The sequence below is a fragment of the Zalophus californianus genome, chromosome 9 (assembly GCF_009762305.2).
Source record: "Zalophus californianus isolate mZalCal1 chromosome 9, mZalCal1.pri.v2, whole genome shotgun sequence".
In the NCBI taxonomy this organism is placed as follows: domain Eukaryota; kingdom Metazoa; phylum Chordata; class Mammalia; order Carnivora; family Otariidae; genus Zalophus; species Zalophus californianus.
This window is the reverse complement of record NC_045603.1, coordinates 48,023,995-48,046,824: the sequence shown is the minus strand read 5'-3', so window position 1 is coordinate 48,046,824 and position 22,830 is coordinate 48,023,995. Positions and strand designations below refer to the sequence as shown.

The following is a 22,830-nucleotide window of genomic DNA, read 5'->3' as shown; positions in this document are numbered from 1 at the left end:
GCAGAGCAGGGAGCCCTATGCGGGGCTCAATCGCAGGACCCTGGGATCATGACCTGAGCCGAAGGCAGATGCTTAACAACCGAGCCACCTAGGTGCCCCCAATTGCAGTTTGTTGTATATAAAAGTATGCCTTAATAAAATCAATTTTAAAAATTAACAATGCCAGCTCCTAAACTCCAGCAAGTATCATGGCATATCTCTCATGTAACTAAAACTATTTACCCACCAACTCGAATGCATGTCCTTTGAGCTGCTTTCAGTACAGAGTACTAATCTCTCAACACTCTTCTCTCCCCAGGGCCACTGAGTAGGGCTTTTACGAGGTAGTCGGCAGTATACTACAAAGCTAAATTGTCACCCAGAGACTGGGGATAATCTCAGCCTCGTAAGAACCATACCCTAATCCATCGAACATCCAATAGAGCAAGTTCATGTGGTGAGACTTATTCCAACAGTTGTACCCATATTTTACAGTTTGTAGCTTAGGTAACATAGACTGTGTTTACACAATTCCCTGCAAGCTAGCTGTAACTCCTTTCTTTACTGTAGATCAGTGGTCGTTGAAAACTCTATCGTAACCAACTAGATTAATGAACTTTTGAGGAAGAAGACAATGATACCTCTAAGCGTCTAGAGACACCAAAGAAAATAAGTTCCAAAATTATTTTACAGATAATATGCCTCAGTACATATGTGTATGAAAACCAAGTAATTTTGTGTTCTAAACTGCAATTACACACTAATTTCTAACTTTTATTCCCACCTTTAGTGCCTTAATAACTTCTATCAACAAACTATTTTAAAGTCAGTGAGATGTAAGCAAATATTTGTATGCCGTTATTTATAACCTCATAAGATCTTTAATAAATTATGAATCTATGATTTGCAAAAGCACTTTTGACCAAATTAAGCACTTTAAAACAGACTTTTCATTTGTTTTCTAACCAACAGGCATGAATATTTTGTATATTTTATCTTCAGTATCTTCTGTGTATTCTTGTAAACATCACATGTAATATTTATGAAATTCGTATTTTTCAGAAAATTAGATTTATGATTTGCAAGATGAAGTAAAGAGTAAGAAAACAGAACATGTCCTATGAGTAAAGAATAGTCAAAAGGTATGTGTTAAATTTTTGAAAATAAGTCTGCCTTAGAAATGCTGTATTTTTCCTATATTCATACAAAATTATTCTAGACTCAAGTTTTGTTGCATATGGACAGCTACAAAAGAAGTAGAACATTTGATTAACGTGTTATGAGTAAAATGTTTCTAAAAGATAATTATTTATTCCAGGTAGTAACTTTCTGGAGAAGCCAAAAACTTGAAACACTTCAAACAAACAGAATTGAAATACTTGATCAATTTTTATTTCAAAATGTCTACAAAGTTTTAACTCCCCATTATACAAATAATTTTTCAAAATTGAGACATTATTCAAATGTAAGCCAAAGTCCTTATACAAATAGAATACACACAAAGATCAAAAATATACATATTCTCTCAGCAAACTTTGTTACATAAATAAGAAAAATATATACAGCTCATATTTTCAATTTAAAGTACAATTGTTTTAACACTGCAACCACACACAGAAGGTACTAAAATAAAAAGAAATGCTACAGCAAGTTACAGGAACAACAAATTCATCTTATGACATCTACAAATCATAAAGATACACATAACCAATCTTCAAGGAATATATACATCACACTTGGATCTTAATTTTTACTTCACTTTGTTCATTTTTTAGAATATTCTGTGGATAGGGAAAATTCACAATTCTACCAGCTATCCTTCATACAAAACTTAGAACATGTGAAGAAATCTACGTCTTTGTACTTTGGAATAAGTGTCAAGAGAATTCTTTAAGTTGAATTTGTATGAACCTGTGTTAAAATTTTCCAAGTAAACTGAAATGGCTATTGAAAAGTCAACCAATTCTTTTTAAGTAGGAAATGTTGGGGGAAAATATCCAAACACTTGAAAAGTCTCGACATAGTAAAGCAATAAAGAAAAATTATGCCAATGGTGCCCTAGATTGTTAAGCAACTCAACTAGATATATATTTAATTATGTTTTGCCCCAGAAATTCTCCTTCCTTTTCTGAGCTCGTGCCAGAGTTTGAAAAGCCCGGAGGCTAGAAGCTGCAGAGCGAGCAGAGATCTCAGATAATCTGTCCTCATCTGCAATGAAAAAATTACAATCAGTGTAGAAAATACCTCTAATAAAAATACTCTGTTTTATAACATTAACAAAATTAAAAGCATCAAGCTTTGTAATGTCAATATTGACTCTGTCAGAAAAAAATTATTAAAATATAAGATATTAACATTTTCAGGATAGTTCAACTATAATTTCCCAAGTTTACCATACTTAGAAATCAAACACTTTAATGTTAAATGAGCATTCTGTTTCCTGCCTGAAATCCCACAATGTCATTACCTAAAACACATGGCCTGTGATTTCAGTATTACTTGGAAACAATTCATCATCATACTGTCTTGTCCTACTTTAAAAAGCACAGCTGTTCTTGGCAAAAAGCTTTTATAAGCATTTTAAAAACAAAATGCTATACCTTAACATAGTGCTTACATCACATTTCCAAAATAATTTCACTTAATGTAGAAATAATGTTTGACTTTAACATGCTACCCTTCATTATTACAGAAATTCCTCATTCTCAGTAAGCAAATCTATTATAAGGTTATTTGTAAACACTGTTCTTCCATTAAAAAAACACAACTGGATTCAAAGTGTCCAGATGTTTGCATTTTAAAACATGGTAACTTGATTTCTAGCTCACTGAATTCTGAAAAAAGTCCCAAGTTTGCTAAAAGAGAAAATCTTCAATGTATATGAACTTATAATACATAAAGTATTAATTCAAAGTTACTTTCATATCCAAAATTTATAAATTCAGTAATTTCATACATTTTAGGATGAATTAAATAATAATTTTGATTGTTCACATCAGGAATCAAAATTCCTCCAGCCACTATCAGAAGCAAATGAATTTGTCAGAATGCTACACAAGAAAAAGTCCACATCTTCCCTAATCATATTTTTTTGAGAACTGAAAATTGACAATATACAGATATTTGGAAAAAATAACAGATATGCTAGAGCAAATTCCTAAGCCCCCAGCTAGCCAGGATGGAAAAACAGAAAGAATACTGATCTCAGGTGTGATGCTAGGCATAATCTCTCTTATCATCTGTTTGCCCTAAAAAAATTCAAGATTTTAGGTCCCAGTTTACTCATTTGTAAATGGGGATAATTTTACCCCCCTCACAGGATTTCACAGATCTAATGAAATAATATCTGTGGAATTGCTCTGTAAACTATAAAATGCTAATCCAATGTTAAGATCATAATACTATTATAAACTACCATATAATAAAACCTCATATTTTGATCATATGTTATTTTATTACTGAAATACCTTCATCATTAAAGACTTCATGCTGAGGCAACTGGAAATTGTTCATCTTTGCTTTTCCCACTTAAAAAAAAAAGGCAGAAAAATTATCCTTCGAAGCCACCTAACAGTATATCTTATTTACAGGAAAACCTTAGTGAAAGTAGACTGTCAAAAATTTTATTAATTTTATATTTTAATAGAAATTATTATTAACAGACCATTCACTAATTTATAATGTGCTTAGCAAATATGTAAACAAACAATAGAAAATTTCTAGAATTCTCTGCAATGACAATATTGATCTATTCTAACTTTAAAGAAATGCAGTAGGCTTCTGTTTTTAAAGATTTATTTATTTATTGGGGGGGTGGAGAGGCAGAGGGAGGGGGGAGAGAATCTTAAGCAGACTCAGTGCTGAGCACGGAGCCTGACGTGGGGCTCGATCCCATGACCCTGAGATCATGACCTGAGCTGAGACCAAGAGTCAGACATTTAACTGACTACACCACCCAGGTGCCTCAAGAATGCTGTAGGCTTCTGTTTAAAGACGGTAGATGGACTACACACATTTACAAGAATGACATAAACCCATAGGACAAAGAAAATGAAAGACAATGAAACAGCAACAAAATTTTGGAAAATGGAAAGCAAACAGAAAAGCAGTGCGTATGTTATCATCATATCCAAACTGAATCCTAAGCCAGCAGAGGAAGGAAACCAAGAAGCAACCAATTTGTTCTCCTCTACTGGCTCAGGTTTAGGAGTACTAAGTACCCTTGAAAGTTGGAGGGAAGGTAAAACTGAACAAGGAAACTGGTTTACAGAACAGGCTGCCAAATCCTTCTTTAAATTTGTGCAGTTGGCTATAACTCCTTCCTCCCAAAAGAAGAATGGAGGTTTCATCTTGCAAGATTTATCAGAGCGACTCTGACTGAAGGACACAGGTTCAACTGAGGGCAAGGGTACCATATTCAAAACAGGGGAATTCTATATACCGCTTATCTCTTCAAAGGGATAGAACATGACATCCATAAAATAAGAACAGGATGCTGAATAAGGGAGTATACAGGGTTAAAAAATTCTTAGAAATTAAAAATACAGCAAAAAATTTTTTAAAACTCAGAAGAAGGGGTAGAAAATAAAAATGAGTAACCCTTTCAAATTAAAATAAAAAGAGAGCAATGGGAAATAGGAACAGTAAGATAAGCAAATAAGATCATGTCCCACCTCAGAATAACAAGGATTGCCGGAAGAGGAGGAAAGAAAAAATGGAGGGGAAGGAATTACTGACTAATTCGAGAAAGTGAGGAACCAATTTCCCTGGCTGAAAAAGTCCACGGAGTACTAGCAAAACGGAGACCCGCGGTAAAAGTTCAGAGCACTGAGTGTGAAGAGAAGGTCCCCAAAGATGCCAGGGGAAAAGAAGCCACACACAAATGATCAAAAATCAGAAGAGCACAAGATTTCTCAATGGCAAAAGTGGAAGCTAGAGAAGAGCACAACAATGCCTAATAAGACGAAAGGAAAATAATTTATGACCTTGAATTCTCCATCCAGGCAGCGTTTAGCAATATCTGAAGACATTTTTAGATGTCACACCTGGGAAAGGGGCGCTGCTGGCATCTAGTGGGTTGCCTCTATGTGTATAGGAAAGAACTTGAAAGAAACCTCACACTTGGGGCACGTGGGCGGCTCAGTCACTTAAGCAGCTGCCTTCGGCTCAGGTCACGATCTCCAGGTGCTGGGATAGAGTCCCGCGACGGGCTCCCTGCTCAGCGGGGAGTCTGCTTCTCCCTCTCCCTCTGCTCCTCCCCACTGCTCATTCTCTCTCTCTCAAATAAATAAAATATGAAAGAAAGAAGGGAAGGAAGGAAGAGAGGAAGAGAGGAAGAGAGGGAGAGAGGGAGGGAGGGAGGGAGGGAGAGAGGAAGAAAGGAAGGAACCTCACACTTATACAAAAGTGAACTGGGGTTATATCACAGCTGAGTGTTCCAGAGAGATGAATGAGACTTTTCCCATTTAAAGAAATCTGTTACATTAACTAAAATACTAGGTAACATAATTTATTAACATAAAGTACTTACTTAAGCCTTTGTACCCACCAGTGTAACACTTTCATTTTAAAAGACAAAAAATTAAAACCAAAATAATTACCATTATGCTGAAATTCTGGATCTCTCAGAGAGCCCTGAATTCGACGAGAGGGATGCCAGTAGGATGGAGCACAGGGTGGAGAAGGAGACTGCCCAGGTGTGTTTGTTGGATATTCTGGAATTTTTGAAACTGGAAGAGTTACCTCAGCAAATTTGGGGATACTGGTTTCAGAATCTTCCCTCAAAGGCAGGGGATCAACTGTTTTTATACCAGCAGCTGGAGAAGTCAGGAGGGATATAGCGTGACTTTCTTTCTAAGTGACAAAAAAAAAAAAAAAATACAGATATGTGTCTGTAATATATATAAAAAATCAAACCTTTAAACACACAAAAAAATAACCATAAAAGCAGTAGGAGACATTATGGGGAAAATCTATGTAACCTCTGTGTAGGAAGATTTTATAAGCCAAACAACCAATATTGGTAAACATATTTAGCTATATAAAAATATACAAACATTAAAAAAAATTTTAAATCACAAATTTGAGGAAAATATATAACTTATATATTGACAATGAATTATCATTGCTCCATAAATATTTCTTTTTGAGTTGTAAAAGATAACTAATTAAAAATGGAAAAAGGATATACATATAAGCAATTTATACAGACATAAATTACAAATAGCAGAAATATTCTACCTCCCTAGTAAACAAATAATTTTAAGATAAAAGCATCAAGATATTAATTTTTCACTTACCAAATTAAAAGATTAAAATTTTTTTTAAAAGCTATACTATAATACCCAGTGCTGACAAGGATGTGGAAAAACTAGCACTCTCCTAGAGTACTGTTGGGAGCACAATCTTTCCAGGGAGCTGGAGAAACAGCAAAAGCCATAAAACTTTGTGTTCTTTTATCACACAATTACACTTGGAGAGTATTTACACAAAAAGAGATAATATGAACAAAAAAGTAGCTAAAGGACAATTTCTTTACAGCATTTTTCCAAAACAAAAAAATTAAGAAATAGCAATAGGCATCTAGTTTTAAAAAAATTGCTTTCAACAATAAACAACCAGTATAACTATAGGTTGCATATCATGTCACCTTTAAAACTTAATTGTAAGTGATATATAATGATATGTAAATATGTTCCCAATTCATTGCCAAGTGAGAAAAAATAGATTATGAAACCTTACCTCCAGCACAATAGCCAAATACACTATATACCTAAAGAACTCAAACATTCAATAGTGGCTGCCCTGAACAGTAGGGAGGACAGCATTTATTTTATTTAGTTGGTCAGTATTTTCTATTTTCCACAATGATAATGTATCACTAGCCTAAAATCCTTGTATAATTTTACTTATTAGGAGAATTCGAACCAGTAAAATCAAACACAGTTCCAAACTTTCCTAGTTATTCCTTGTAAATGTGGCTTTTACTCATTGACTTTGGGTATATCAACACAATATTAAAAACACTGCTTTCTGACCCAGAGATAACCATTTTCTGCAATGAAAGGACTGTTTTTTGTTTTGTTTTGTTTTAATTTATTTGGCAGAGAGAGACACAGCGAGAGAGGGAACACAAGCAGGGGGAGTGGGAGAGGGAGAAGCAGGCTTCCCGCCGAGCAGGGAGCCCGATGCGGGGCTCGATCCCAGGACCCCGGGATCATGACCTGAGCTGAAGGCAGACGCTTAACGACTGAGCCACCCAGGCGCCCCAAGAACTTACTGCTTAAAAGTAGAGAAGGCCTAGGGTCTTATCCAACAAACGCTTCTTTTTAAAGCAAGATCTAAAATAAAACCACAAATCTTCCTCTTGCTTCCCTTTTTATAATTATAGGTATCACTTAGGAAAACTGTTCTTTTATTTTTTCTTTTTCTACATATATACATAGAATTTGAGATCTGTCATACTGCTTTCACGATTGCTAAAAAGGTCTGAATGAAATCTCTAGAATATTTGTAACATATGGGGTTCCCAAGTTTAATTTAATGGCCTTGGTGATCTGGGTTTGAGCCTAAAGCTTTCTCATTGGCCTCACCATCCCACTCCCCATACAGCCCATTCTCCACTGAATAGCCAGAAGGATTTTATCACATAAATCAGACGTTTGCTGTGTAGATTTAAACCCTCCCAGGGCTTCCCAGTGCCTCAGAATAATAGCCGCACTCCTTACCCACCCTCCCTTCTAAAGCTCATTTCCTACCCTCTCCTCGCCCCAGCCACACTGGTCTTCTCACTCTTTAAAACTCTCACTGCTGCACATTTGTACTTACTGCTCTTTCAAACTGGAGAACAGTCTCCGCTAATCTCTGCCTGGACACATCCCTCATGAGTCAGGTCTTGGCTAAAATGTCACCTCCTCAGAGGTGCCTGTCCTGACGGCCCAATGTAAAGCAACCTCACCCACACCTCGGAGGTCCTTTGGGATTTTGTTTGTGCTGAAATTATCTCTTTAAAAATTTATCTATTTCTCAGAATGAAAAGGTAAGCTCCACAAGGGTAGGGATTTTGTCGTGATTACCAATGAATCCCCAAGATACTAGAACAGTGCCTGACACATAGTAAGAGCACATTACATATCGAACTGAGTGAATGAAAGTGAAATTCCTGATGTCCCCCTCCAAAGGTGGCTTCTGTCCAGAGCTCTCTTACCGGTACATGGCATTCCCCATCAATCTTGTTGGGCAAGGCAGAAACCTAGAAGTCATTCATGGTCTCTCACCGCAACACCCCCCCAATGATGCAACCCAGCACCGAGCCTTGATGTTGTCTCCCTTACCCAATCCTTCAGTTTCATCCACTTCCGTCCATGCCCACCCTTCCTAGTCGAAGCTATCAGTAAGTCCTACTTCAACCACGCCCAGGACCGTCTAAGGATAACCACAGTCTACTCTTGCCTTCCACTGTAACCAAAAAGGTTTTTAAAATATTTCAATGGCTTCCATTGCTCTCAAGAGAATGATAAAAATTTTCCATATTGCTATCTTTTCTAGACTCATCTTGACTTACTCCCTGCCACACACTATACTTGCCTTTGTTTCTTAGAACTCTACGGGGGCCCCTGGGTGGTACAGTTTGTTAAGCATCCGACTTGGTTTTGGCTCAGGTCGTGATCTCAGGGTCATGAGATCAAGCCCCGCATCAGGCTCCACCACTCAGTGAGGAGTCTGCTTAAGACCCTCTCCCTCTCCCTCTCCTCTGCCCCTCCCCACAATCGCTTGCACACTCTCTCTCTGTCTCTCTCTGAAATGAATAAAAAGAACCCTATATTCTTTCTCACCACAGAATACTGACACATGCTTTGCTTCTCCTCTCCACCCTTTTTACCTCGTCAACTTTTCCTCTTCCTCAGTATCTCAGTATCTTCTAAGAAGCATCCCTGACTTCCAAGAAGCTTCCAGACTTCCAACTTCTGACCACCACCTCCTACCTTTAAAACTAATCCCCAGGGGCACCTGGGTGGCTCAGTCGTTAAGCGTCTGCCTTCGGCTCAGGTCATGATCCCAGGGTCCTGGGATCGAGCCCCATGTCGGGCTCCCTGCTCGGCGGGAAGCCTGCTTCTCCCTCTCCCACTCCCCCCTGCTTGTGTTCCCTCTCTCACTGTGTCTCTCTCTGTCAAATAAATATATAAAATCTTTAAAAAAAAATTAAAAAAAAAAAACGAATCCCCATGGGTACCCTAATTTCAACAAGTCTGCCAAGATGTTCCACTGATCCTGTCACCTCTGCACTGTGCCTTACCTTCCCAAGTCCTATTTTTCTGCCCTAACTAACTCAGTCCCCAAGGCCAATCATCATAGTCACTTCCTGGCATATACCTTAGCTCCCTGACCCCCTTTCTCATTTCCTCTTCCTCCTTGACAAAACATGAACTCCAGTTAAATCCAACTCTCTACTTATCCTGCACCTCTGCAGCCAAACATTGCTGGAGAAAAACACACAACTCATCAACATCAAATTTGTGACCACTAGCCAAAAATGGGCTCTTTATGTTACCCTGCATTATCTCACATTTCCCTGCCCAATCCCTCTCCCACTCTCTTGAAAAGACTATTTCATGCCTTCTATTCTTTATTCAAACCTCCAACCTTTTCTTCCCCAGCCTCATTCTCAGCAAGGATCTTTCTTCATGTGCCACCAAGAAACAATCCAAAGAGACTTTCCCAAAGCCCCCACATCTCCCTAGTGCTCACGTATTCTGCCTCCTTTGTAACAATGAAGGAACTGTCAGAGTGCCTAAAATCAACCCTTCCACTCGCTCCTCCCCAGATCCTACGCAACATCTCGAGTGGTGCAGGGCACTCAGTGCACAGGTGCAAAGGGGCTGGCTGGGGCTGCATCAGCTTTTTCTCTCTTTAAAAGTGTTCCTGTTGGATTACGCAGCCATAAAAAATCCCGAAATCTTGCCATTTGCAACGACGTGGATGGAACTAGAGGGTATTATGCTGAGCGAAATAAGTCAATCAGAGAAAGACATGTATCATATGATCTCACTGATATGAGGAATTCTTAATCTCAGGAAACAAACTGAGGGTTGCTGGAGTGGTGGGGGGTGGGAGGGACGGGGTGGCTGGGTGATAGACACTGGGGAGGGTATGTGCTATGGTGAGTGCTGTGAATTGTGCAAGACTGCTGAATCACAGACCTGTACCTCTGAAACAAATAATACCTTATATGTTAAAAAAAAAAAAAAAGAAGAAGATAGTAGGAAGGGAAGAATGAAGAGGGGGAAATCGGAGGGGGAGATGAACCATGAGAGACGATGGACTCTGAGAAACAAACTGAGGGTTCTAGAGGGGAGGGGGGTGATGGGTATTAAAGAGGGCACATTCTGCATAGAACCCTGGGTGTTATGCATAAACGATGAATCATGGAACACTACATTAAAAACTAATGATGTAATGTATGGTGATTAACATAACATAATAAAATAAAATTTAAAAAAAAAAGTGTTCCTGTTGGGGCGCCTGGGTGGTTCACTCAGTTAAGCATTTGCCTTGGCTCAGGTCATGATCTAAGTAAGGGTCCTGGGATCAAGCCCCCAAGTCGGCTTCTCCCTCTCTCTCTCTGCCCCTCCCCACTGCTCGCACTGTCACTCTCTCAAATAAATAATCTTAAAAAAAAAAAAAAAAAAAACTGTTCTTGTCAACATATAAATGTGTTGTTACCTCCTTCATCTTGACCTCACTCCCAACTACCACCAGTGATTCTGCTTCCCTTCACGGAAAAGACTCTTAGAAGAATTGTCTGTGATGACTGCCTCTGATCTCCTCTCATTTCTCTTGAACTCACTTGCATTTAGGCTTTTGTCCCTCCCCACCACCAAAACTGCCCTTTGTCAAGGCCACCGATAATACCCATATTGTTAAATCCAATCACCAGTTCTTAGACCTTACTGATCCATCAGTAGCACCGACATTCCCTTTTTTTTTTTTTAAGATTTTATTTATTTATTTGAGAGAGAGAGACAGAGATAGTGAGAGCGAGCACAAGCAGGGAGGAGAGGGAGAAGCAGGCTCCCCTCCGAGCAGGGAGCCCGACATGGGGCTCGATCCCAGGACCCCAGGATCATGACCTGAGCCGAAGGCAGACACCCAACCAAGTCACGCAGGTGCCCAACACTCCCTCCTCCTTGACACCTCCAAGGTACCACAGTCTCCGATTTCCCACCGCCGCTCAAGCTATTCCTCATCAGCCTCTTTGCTGGGTACACCTCAACTTCCCAGTATCAAAGAACTGGGGCTGACACCTGTCTACACGTACACTTCTCTATCTGTACCAACTCCCCTGGTGATCGCCCCCAGTCTCAAGATCTCACATACCTGTGCCACTGATACAATACACACTCAAATCTGTATCTACAGCCCAACCTCTCCTCCCACACTCCAAACTTGGAAAGGCAACTGCCTATGTCTACTAGTACGTCTAATAAGTTTCTCAAATGTAATGTGTCCAAAATAGAACTCTTAGTCTTCCCTGCAAACCTTTTCCTTACACAGTCTTCCCCATCTCAGTTAAGTGGCAACTCCATCCTTACGCACAGGCCAAAAATCTTGAGTCATACTTGATTCTTGTCTTTCTCCCATGCTATATCTTAACCATCAGCAAATCTGGTCAGCTACACCTTCAATGCATATCCAGAATCGGACTTCATCACATGACCTCCACTGCTACTGGTATGAACCGAATGACCATCACCTCTTGCCTGGAGAGTGTAATTGACTCCTATCTAGTTTCATGCCCCTGCTCGCATCCCTACTGTCCGTTCCCAACACAGCAGCCAGAGTAACCACGGGAAAACCTAAGTCAAATCGTATCACTCCTCTGCCCCTCCAAAGGCTTCCCATTTCATTCAGAATAAAATTCAAAGTCTTTGCTATGACCTATCAGGCCCTATACGGTTTAGTTCCCCGCTATGCTTCCGAACTCAGTGCCCACACTCTCCTTCTCTTGCTTTCTGGCTGGGCCCCAAGGAATCGGGTACCTGATCACCTCAGGGACTTTGCACTTGCTGTTCTTTTTACCCAGAATGCCTTCCTACATATGCACATGGGTCAATCTCTCACCCACTTCAGATTCTGCTCAAACGCCACCCTCTCAGTGAAAACTTCCCTGGCTATTTCCTATTGACCTCCCCTGCTTTATTTTTCTCCTGAGTACTTACCACTGTCTAAAATACTATGTACTGCACCTGGTTATCCTATTTATTGTCTCTCTTCTCCACTAGAATAGAAGTTCAGTAAGGGCCAGAATTTTTGCCTGCTTCTTTCACTGCTGTATCTCCAATGCTAAAACAGTGCCTGGAACATAGCTGGAATACAGCTGCCACCCAGTAGATACTCAATGAAAAGTATTGTTTTTCTTCTCTTGCCTCCTGTTGAGTCACTATTGACAAGATTTAAAAGTATATCAGCAGAGGGGCGCCTGGATGGCTCAGTCGGTTAAGCGTCTGCCTTTGGCTCAGGTCATGAGCTCCAGGTCCTAGGATCGAGCCCCACACTGGGCTCCCTGCTCAGCGGGGAGTCTGCTTGTCCCTCTCCCTCTGCCCCCCTGCTCGTGCTCTCTCTCTAATAAATAAAATCTTTTTAAAAAAAAGTGTATCAGCAGAAATAGAATGTTACTGTCAGAAAAAACAATTCAATGCCTTTGCCTTACTCAAAGCAGGTTAATAGTATCATCTTCACATACAACACACAGAATTTTCTAAGATCTGAACCTATTATTCATTTGTTACATGTGACTAAAATAATCACTTCCTAAAAAGATATTTTTTCCCCCAAAATATAAATATTTACCTTCCTAAAATCATTCTTTGCAGTTTCTAAGCCATCCTGAGAAGATATTCTTTTCCTCTGCTCTGGGACTGGAAGCCTCACTTTAGATGGAGACACTAAAACAGCACCACCTGGAAAAATGCAGAAGACAACTGGTCTCAAATTAAATTCTCATGTAGAAAAAGCGGGTAAAATAAGAACTACAGTGTCTGCCCATTACCAACAGCTGGAGTGGTGAGATCGTGATGAGTCCTTTGGATTCCACCAAGTTCTCTTAGCTTTGGAGTAGGAAGCCGGCCTCCTTTTCCAGAAGATACAGAAGAATCTGACCTACAAGTCCAAACAAGCTACTATGAAGCATTTCCTCCAGGAAACAGGATTAAAAATATTTTGTCATTATTGTGCAATAATACAATACAATAATACAAGTTATAAGATAAGGCCATTTTGTTTCTGAAAAAATAACAAATCCACATGCAGTTAAGAGTGACTGAATATTGGAAAAGAGGGAAGATCACTGCAAGTCAGCAACAATAAAGCAGAGAATTCTTCCATTACATCAGGGCCTAAGTTTCCTATTAGGCACAAAAGTCATGACAGAATGAGAAGGGATTTGGATTATGAACAAAAAGCACCATTATCAGTGGTAAAGAACTACTCCCCAAAGGAATTAACATATAAACCAACAAGAATTAGCTATTTGCAGAAACCACTTATTTTAATATTACAAAATATTGTCTTTCTTTCTTGGTAAAACATTTGATATTAAAGAATATCAGCTATTTTCCTCAAGTCATAAAGAAAGCCATTCTCCCAGACACATTTACAAATCTAGCAAATCATAACTAGCGGGACATAAACAAAAATAACCCTAACTACTTCCTCCCCCAGTAGCTCAGTGTTCAACTGTTCAACTACCAATTACTGGTGACTCACATACCTGAGTCAAATTATAAATCATATAAAAAAAATGCCTGCTTTGTGACATTAAAGTAACATCTGTTCTCTATTAGTCATAAAACCAAGAGTGTAAGCCACTGTACTTGGTGACAAAACAAAAAATATTAACTGTGTGCATAATGCTTCCATATACCGACTAATTTAAAACTCTCACCCTTCTTTTATCTCGTCTGCCTTAGATTTTTCAGGTACTTCCAGCTTCCCCAGCTCTCCCGTAGGGACCTGCTTGCCCTTCTCCGTCTCCTCCTCCCCGCCCTCCTCTCGCGGCTGTTTCTGTGCGCCTTCACTGGGGTTCTCTCCATCCCACGCCAGGCGCCTTCTAACGGGTGTGGTGGGAGCCTCTGACATGCCCAACTTCTCTGTGGTATTTTTCTGCGGCTGCTCTTCCAAGACAGGCCTTTTTTCTTCCAGTGTTGTAGAAGGACATTTCTGCAAAGTCTTATGGCTTGTAGGATCTCTGCATAACAAAAAGTTTCGAACTTGACTTTGCGATTTCTAGTTTATACTAAATTTAACGAGTCTGTCATTCCCTTCCCGTGTTCACAACTAGGTTTCCCACAGATATTACCTTGCCCAGATACTGAAGAAAGAAATCTAATTAAGAGTTCATTTGACAGTATAATAAACTAAAGCTACAATTTGGATTTTCTATTAAAATACTCCAAAATAAAATATAGGTATCTCCTCTTACTCCTCCCTTCACACATGCATGCCTGTACCACTGCTGACAACACTCATGAGTGTCTCCTAGACTGGCATTTACACACATAAACCAGGACTCCACATGGTCTAACTCGTTCACTTACTTTTATGCACAAACTCAAGTATACTTGTGGATCAAGCAAATTGATTCAAACTTTACACTTTAGATAGATTAATCTTTTCCAGACATCCCTAAAGAATGGATTTTGTGATGAATTTTTAAAATCAGATGTCATAATTAGAACTTATAGTTCAATTCGGCTTATATGACTATTAACATACCATAACTAAAACTATTTTGCTACAAATCAATGTGCTATTTCTCTTATAGTTAAATAATGTTCACTTTAAAACCCAAAAGAGCAGAGATTTGTCCCACAGAATCAAGGCCTAAGTGTCTTATTAGCCACGGAAAATCTGTTAATGAATGGTAACAGGATGTACACTAGCTTATATTCTCTAAGGTGTCATTGTTGTTGCTACCTTTTCTTCTTACTTTTTAACGTTCTTTCCATCTATTGCGTAATCATTCCTAGTCTACCCTTCGGAGATATTAAAAAAATTACATATATATAGTATAAAGTCCAGTCTTCCAGATTTATACTATATATTATTTACACACAGCTTTACTTTTCACAGAAAATACACTAAAAATAATGAAATGTAATAAATGGCTGGCGTATCTCCATTTGACCGGAAGACAAATTTTGAATGGTCATGTCAATTTCCTGTAAGATTCCGTGATCTACCTAAGCTACAACATACTTTTGTGCCAGCCACAAAGAACATAGCTCACCCAGCAAGATCTAGAGCTCTAATGTTACTACTAATGGTTCCTTCTGAGCTTGTGGTGGAGGAGACATCCCAACAGCAGTTGTTGTCAGACAGAATCTGATTCAGATGGTCCCGAGAAAAATGTGTTCCTTGAACTCGTTTCCTATAAAACTCAGCCTTCTCTCGGAGTTCTTTAACCTACGCGGGAGAGTTGAGACATTGTGTATTATTTTAAGTGCTCCTTTGCAAATATCATGACATAGCTTATCAAAGATGATGCACAAATACAGCCAGAGAACAAGGAGAAAGGAAGGCAAAAAGAGCCACAGACATTCGTCAGACTATGTGCATTTTTAAGCAGAAATTAAAACAGTCAAGCTAAAGCGCAATGCAGTTATTTTATTTCAGGCCAGCAGGCAGGAAGAAGAATTTGTAGCAGCTAAGAAAAATATTGACACCTGCTTCATATTTTGACTGAAATTATACAAGTACTCTATGCATTATTACAGTTTTTAAAAACTCAAAAGCAACCAACCTCCGCATACCACATGGCATTTAGAGAAGCCTAGGAGAGGAATACAGAAACACACTTAATGACAGGTTAATGCCATAGTTGAATATTAATGGGAATCAATGAAATACCTTATTATCCTTCCTTCTAAATATATAACAAAGTTGTCAATCAATATTTTTAAATTATTTTTAGTAATATTTAATTCACTGAGGAAGATATCTTAATATTACCTTGAACACCAGCCACATTCTTGCATGGCTGGAGTGCTATCAACAACAGGTAACCTAATTATTACTCCTCCTCGCCCACCTCTGGAAGAGCAGTGAGAGTAGGCCATGCCGGAAACCCCTATCCCGGCTTTATTTCCTGGCTTCCACAACAGCTCTACTACCCTACAAGCCCCCAGGGAGAGAATCATGAGGCTTCCTTCTCCAACCTCCTCAAGGTTCCGCTGGCATCAGCAAAACCTCAACTTTTAAAAAATGTACTAAATAAAAATTGTAATATATTCAGCAAAGTGACAATACAAAATAATATTCTGATGAATTATAAGGTAATCTGAATTCCCTAATATGCAAATAACATCTTTTCATATGGAAAGGAGCCTTTTATACTCTTTGAAACCCTTTCATTTTATACATCATACTGCCACCTGCTGGCTTCCCTAAATGCAATTCCACCTTGTAAAAAAATTAAGTTGCAGCTTAAAATTGTTTAAAATCATCTTTATTTCTTCTTCAAAAACTCAATTTCTCCTATCATAAAGATGGGATAATAACATTAAAAGGATATGCAGATACTGTCTGCTAAAATTGTCTTTCACTTACAGGCAAAAAAGCAAATGAAACTTGGCATTGCAAAAGCAATAGAGAAACACATCCTCAGTTCCTTAAGGAGACACTCCTGAATGCAAAAGGATGAAAGTCTTACATCTGGGGCCTGGGTGGATCAGCTGGTTAAGAGACTGCCTTCGGCTCAGGTCATGATCCTGGAGTCCCGAGATCGAGTCCCACGTCGGGCTCCCTGCTCAGCAGGGAGTCTGCTTCTCCCTCTGACCCTCCCCTCTCTCATGTGCTCTCTCTCCATTCTCACTCTCTCAAATAAATAAATAAAATCTTTAAAAAGAAAGTCTTACATCTGTAGGGAATTAGCCAAAGCAAAAGACAACATCTATCATGGTGGCATAAGAAACCATATAATCCTAGCAGGGTCCTACTGTTCTAATGAACCAAACCTGAAACATTCCTGAAGGATAATTCAAGATATTTTTTTTTTCACTGCCAAGAAAAATTGAGCCATGTTCATCTAACATTTCTGTTCATTCCTAAACTTTAAATTCCTAGTAGCGGTTTTCGCATTTAACAGGTGGAACTAAGACATATAGTTTGAATCTGTTGAAATACCAACCAGGGTGTTTTGCTGTTTTTGTTTTAAGTAGGCTCCATATGCAACGTGAGACTGGAACTCAGGACTCCAAGATCAAGAGTCGCATGCTCTACCAGCAGAGCCAGCCAGGCACCCCCTCACCAGGCACTGTGAATGCACAGAGGCCTTGTTATAAAGTGCCTTGATATAATCCAGATTTTATTTCTATTAAATCCCCTAGTGTTTCAAATGTCTCACAGCTGCTCCATCACCTACAAGGTCAAATCTTCAAGCTCTAGCACAGCTTCCTCCTCCGTTCTCATCTCTCTTCATGCATATCCCCGTTAGTACTTATTTCATTCTACTGGAATTAATGGCTCTCATCATTCTCCCCCATTAACCTGTAAACTCCACAATGTGAGGGAAAATGCAGCACATCCTGAGTGTCCTGAGTGTGCACTAAGTGCTAGGCCTGAGCTGGATGTCTGGGAGCCAGAGATAAGCAAGAAAGTCCCCACAGCACTCAGTGTGCTCATAGTCCGATAGAGGAGGCAGACCTCCTCCTCTATGACAAATTATCATCATAATACTGGATGGTCTATGGTGCAATAAACAAAGGAGATATAAATTGAAGGAGTGGTTCAAAAGGGGGTCCATCAGCCCTGCATTGTATTGCGGGGGGGCGGGGGCAGGGAAGAGCAGCAGAGAAGGCTGTATTCCATCTAGGTGGGAGGACCTACTGTCTGATGAATGAGAAGATGGGTAAATATCCCTCCATGTGCCAGTGATCCAGTTTTATTTGTCAACAATATTTTTTTTCAAAAAGGAGATCCTAGGGAAATTCTGTAAAACTGAATTCAGTTCTATTTTGTTAATGACATTCAAATCTCAATGTTTTAAATTTATCAGCAATCTTTATTGATAATCTTAGTGCTAATATAACAGTGGCTTACAAATACCTAGTTTTAGATTTCTATGATCCTAAACTAGAATGAAAAAATAGAAAGTTGATATTTCCTAAAGCAAGTTGTTCTACTAGAAAAAGAAAAAAACCTAATGGTATGAACTCAATATCAAGAACAATCCCTACAACCAACAAGCACAGCCACTAACAAGGATATGAACTCAAACTCAATTAAAACAAAACACACACATCCCTTTCCAAGTCAAGTAACACCATCAGATTATAGGATATAAATGCAAGAAGTAAAATGTTTTCATTTCTGAATTTCTTTTCCCAAAATAAGAATTCAACTAAGTTATTTAAATATATACAGAAAATTCAAATTTAAAAAACTGAAAGATTAAAAAATAAAAATTTTTCCCCAAAAATCATCCCCATCAAAATGAGTCATCTTATGCCTAGCCATCCCTACAATGTCTGTCAAATTACAGCATGTCTCTCAAATGTGGAACTTTATCTTGAAATAAGGTCCTATTTGTGGAAGACACATTAGGAAAAAGTATCTCAACTAATGTAGTTTGGATGATTAGAAGATTACCTAACAATCAAGAAAAAAGAAATTTAACACAGGTTCAGTAGTTATTCTAAGGATGAGACCAGACAATCACAACTGCTGGTTATTATTAAAAACAACCCTTTAAGTGAGCATCTTAAAAAGCAGTAGTGCCAGTGGTTATATAATGGACATAACACATATACAGCCACTGGACAAATAAAACCAACCACTGTCATGTTATATGAACTGGTAGTTGGGTCTTAGGATAAAATACCCAGGCACTAGACTATAAATAGATTCAAAAAGTTTAATATTTCAAGCAACATAGGAGGAAATGAGTATGACATATGGACCAGAAAACTATAACAGGACTCAAAAAGCTAATATTCTAATAATAATAAAGTCACTGATGTCCAAGTGCATTTGAAGAGTGTGAATAATATTCCTTCATGAAACGTTTGGAGAGGGAAAATGAGGGAGTACCTTATATTTAGATACCTCATAAGCAGCCACATAAGTAAATGTCTTCAAGTTAAAAATAAAATCTAAGATTTAAGTAAAATATGGCCCATATTAAATATCTATGACCTGGTCAACTGAAAAGCTATCATCATCAGTGATAAAATTTAGATAAAACTTCTTATTCTTTTCTAGTTCCAATTCACTTTTTGAATTATTTTGCCCACAGAGGTTAAGGCAAACATCGCACTAATTTAAACACTAACAACCACCATTAGCAATGAGTTTTTTTGAAAAGCCTAAAATAGTCATGTTACCAAGATGTTATAATAGGAAACCTTGAAAAGACAGGTCTTAAATTAACATCAACAGAAATGTTTTCTTCCATCAGGGCAGGATAAGGACCATCATCTTACCATGACTCCAGACAAAACAATCCTCTAGTCCATTAAATTTTTAGATCTGATGCCTAAATACCAGCTCATCGTAAAGATGTCTCAGAGACTAAGAGATAATCTTTCCACAATAAGGAGCCTCTCATGAGTTCAACCTAGTGAAGCCCCTAAATATAACAGGGCCAGAGGCTAATACCTATTAACTGGCCACACTAGCCGTCTATTGCCACGCTCTGGACCCTGCCTCCAGCCCCGGCCTTTCCTCATTCCCCTTGAGACTGCTCAGAGCTCCTTGCCAAGGTCTGGCATGGCCATAAACTGCTCAGGAGTTTCACTGACGCAGTTCCTTTGCTTCATCAGGCTTGCTCCCGATGCTCTTATTTTTAACTTTATTTCACCAGGGTGAATATATGAATTTTGCCTCCAACAATATTTGGGACAGCTTCAAGATTTGCCTTTTACTGTGCCTGTATTGCTGCTGAGCCACACTCACGTAGGGCAGTAGAGAGCACGAGGGGCAGCCACAGTGGAAGGAATCAAGTAACATTCTGAAACAACACGTAGAATACAGGACTCTCCCCAGGACATTGGCCTGGGGGCTGCCAGTGCCAAGAGCCAGCTGCTCAAAGTGCCAAAGCCTTCCTCCAGAGGCTCATGGCATGCAACTGTTAACCATGGCTTAAAGTACAGAACTATAAAGATTTATTCCCCATCCAAATTATCTCTCTCTTCACAATGATGGCGGAGGGGGTGTTGACTAAAGTCTAAATTGTTTTACTTTTGCTTATTCACACAGAAAAGGCAGGAAACCATCAAGATGGGGTTTAAAAGATGGTAACTGCACAACAACCAGAAACTCCACTGTTTTTGACTGTAAGAAGCTTCCCAATTCGAGATTACCCTTTTCCTCAAACCTTTCTTTAGGATCCTCAGAATGTCTCCCATATGTCGGGGTATCCCAACACTGGAACTCAAACCTCTAACAGCACAGGCCACTCCTCCCTTATGCTTACAGACGGTCACAGTACACACTGCCGGTGGATGCCACTGTCAGACAAACTAATCTTGAAAATTAATCTTCAGTTGAGAGACTGGAGGTCTGGATATTATTAAGAAAACTACAATGCTTTAATTCTATAAGCTGAGTTGTATTAACACAATGAAATATTGGATTGTAAAAAGCCTTTTTAACAAAAGACTTTAAGAATAAAAATCTCTAGTTGAAAAAGGAGCTATTTGATATAAAAAAAGTAAACATACTAATAAATTATATCCTAACATATAACTTTAAGGTCCTGATACTTTCAGTGCTACTATTGTATCACACATCTTTAAACTGTAGTCTCTATTACTAAATGAAACTCATTGTGAAATTAAACTAAGATACAGGCTCAAAGAAAATGTGGGCTTACTGAGCTTATGTATACTCACCTGATCTGGTATGTTTTCCTTCACATGGGTCCAAGCCCCGGCTTTATATAAATACTGGGCTGGGCTCAGAAATTTTGCCCTATATTCAGAATTCACCTTCCTAACAGAAATGAAATGAGAGTAAATATTTCACCATGTTGAACATCTAAATACCATGATATTTTTCCTCTAAAATACGTACCCAAGCCTTTGATGTCTCCAAGGAGTAAGCTTCTTTTTAGGCTGGTTTGACTCTTTTGATTCCATCTCTGCTTCTAATTTTAAAGGGTCATCTGTTTTATTACACTAAAATGGAAATAATTTAAACATTTTATGCTTAAAATATGTCATACATTAAAGTGAAAACATAAATGTTATAAACTATAATTGGATATCGTATTATAATTCTGTTTATGGAAGTAAGTTTTAACTACTAAAGATAACCTAGAATTCACAAGCAATCAACAAGCAAGTTTTTTTTTTTATTTTTTTTTTAAGATTTTATTTATTTATTTGAGAGAGAGAATGAGATAGAGAGAGAGAGCATGAGAGGGGAGAGGGTCAGAGAGAGAAGCAGACTCCCCGCCGAGCAGGGAGCCCGATGCGGGACCTGATCCCGGGACTCCAGGATCATGACCTGAGCCGAAGGCAGTTGCTTAACCAACTGAGGCACCCAGGCGCCCAACAAGCAAGTTTTGAAACTAGTATACCTGGTTGGTTTTTTGAAGTATACCTCAGGATTGGGTTCACTTTATAACAAAGAAATTTTATATCCTTAGCTAGGAAAAAAAACTTTTAATTAACAAATAAACATGTAAATAAATAAACTTGATGTTACTACCTACTGAACAGTGCTTTTACATTTGCCTTTGATATTCCAAATTTACATTTAATTGTGTTACAGTAATTAAGTAGGTTCCACACCCAGTGTGGAACCCAACGAGGTCTTGAACTCATGACCCTGAGATCAAGACCTGAGCTAAGATCAAGAGTCAGATGCTTAACCAACTGAGCCACCCAGGTGCCCTTGGTGTTACAGTAATTACATATTAGGTTCCACTGAGTAAGTTACCAACCACACTGCTTTACTGAATAACTTAACCCTTTTTTTCTGCCTAATATCACAGATCCAAAAATATGTATATATGTGTGTACAGAAATAAATATATAGATGCCAAATGACTTTTAGTCATATAATTTCTATTTTTAGAACCCATAAAGTATTAGCAATAATATTCCAAAAAATTTGAAAATAGGACTTATACTCCATTTACCTATAATTTACAATAATTTTAACCTGACACTGTAACTTAAATAAGGTGTAGTTTCAGAGGCAGGTACTTGTATGTGCTGAGGTAAATCACATAATTTAGACTAGCTATAATTTGGCATGCTGAAGCTTTGGTTTTAAAATGCATGTATATATACTTTAAATAAATAAATAACATAATATAACATAACATAAAAAAGGGGTCCCTGGGTGGCTCAGTCGGTTAAGCATCAGACTCAATCTCGGCTCAGGTCTTGATCTCAGGGTCCTGAGTTCAAGCCCTAAGTTGGGCTCCACTTTGGGCGTGGAACCTACTTATAAATAAATAAATAAATAAATAAACAAACAAACATACATGAATGTATGCATGTTTGCGTTTGACTTCCATTATTTAACTTAAAGTATATATTTCTATCTCTACTGTTAGCCCTATAACTCACATTACTGTAAGGCCAGTCATTTGCTATTAGATATCACAGACTTAGCTGCTGTATTGCCAAGCACTTGCCACAGTATTATATTTAGTTACATCTCTGTCTCCCCACTAGCCCAAGAGCTGTGTGGGGCTTAGTGTGGTTATCATTGTATTCTCATTACCTACCTAGTGCCCAGCTCCCACTAAGTGCTTAATGAATATGTGACACTTAATGAACAAACAAAGGAATTAATAAACTAGCTAAAACCAAAAATCTCAGGTAGTGTTTGGTAAAAGAA

At 38.5% G+C, this 22,830-nt stretch overlaps 1 protein-coding gene across 2 annotated transcripts in view; it reads right to left on the bottom strand.

Moving 5' to 3' along the window:
* Positions 1-1,355: 1,355 nt before the first annotated feature.
* Positions 1,356-22,830, bottom strand: part of MDM1 (Mdm1 nuclear protein) — a 34,027-nt gene continuing 12,552 nt past the window's right edge. The window contains exons 6-15 of one of the 2 annotated variants that reach the window (XM_027594587.2): positions 21,049-21,152; positions 20,868-20,967; positions 15,779-15,808; positions 15,266-15,441; positions 13,922-14,224; positions 13,028-13,137; positions 12,829-12,938; positions 5,580-5,832; positions 3,447-3,506; positions 1,356-2,187 (exon numbers count right to left, since the gene is read on the bottom strand). In XM_027594587.2, coding sequence (XP_027450388.1) covers positions 2,075-2,187; positions 3,447-3,506; positions 5,580-5,832; positions 12,829-12,938; positions 13,028-13,137; positions 13,922-14,224; positions 15,266-15,441; positions 15,779-15,808; positions 20,868-20,967; positions 21,049-21,152 — 1,359 coding nt within the window. In that variant the 3' untranslated portion in view covers positions 1,356-2,074. The remainder of the gene's footprint in view (positions 2,188-3,446; positions 3,507-5,579; positions 5,833-12,828; positions 12,939-13,027; positions 13,138-13,921; positions 14,225-15,265; positions 15,442-15,778; positions 15,809-20,867; positions 20,968-21,048; positions 21,153-22,830) is intronic. The other variant, XM_027594588.2, reaches the window with a different exon arrangement.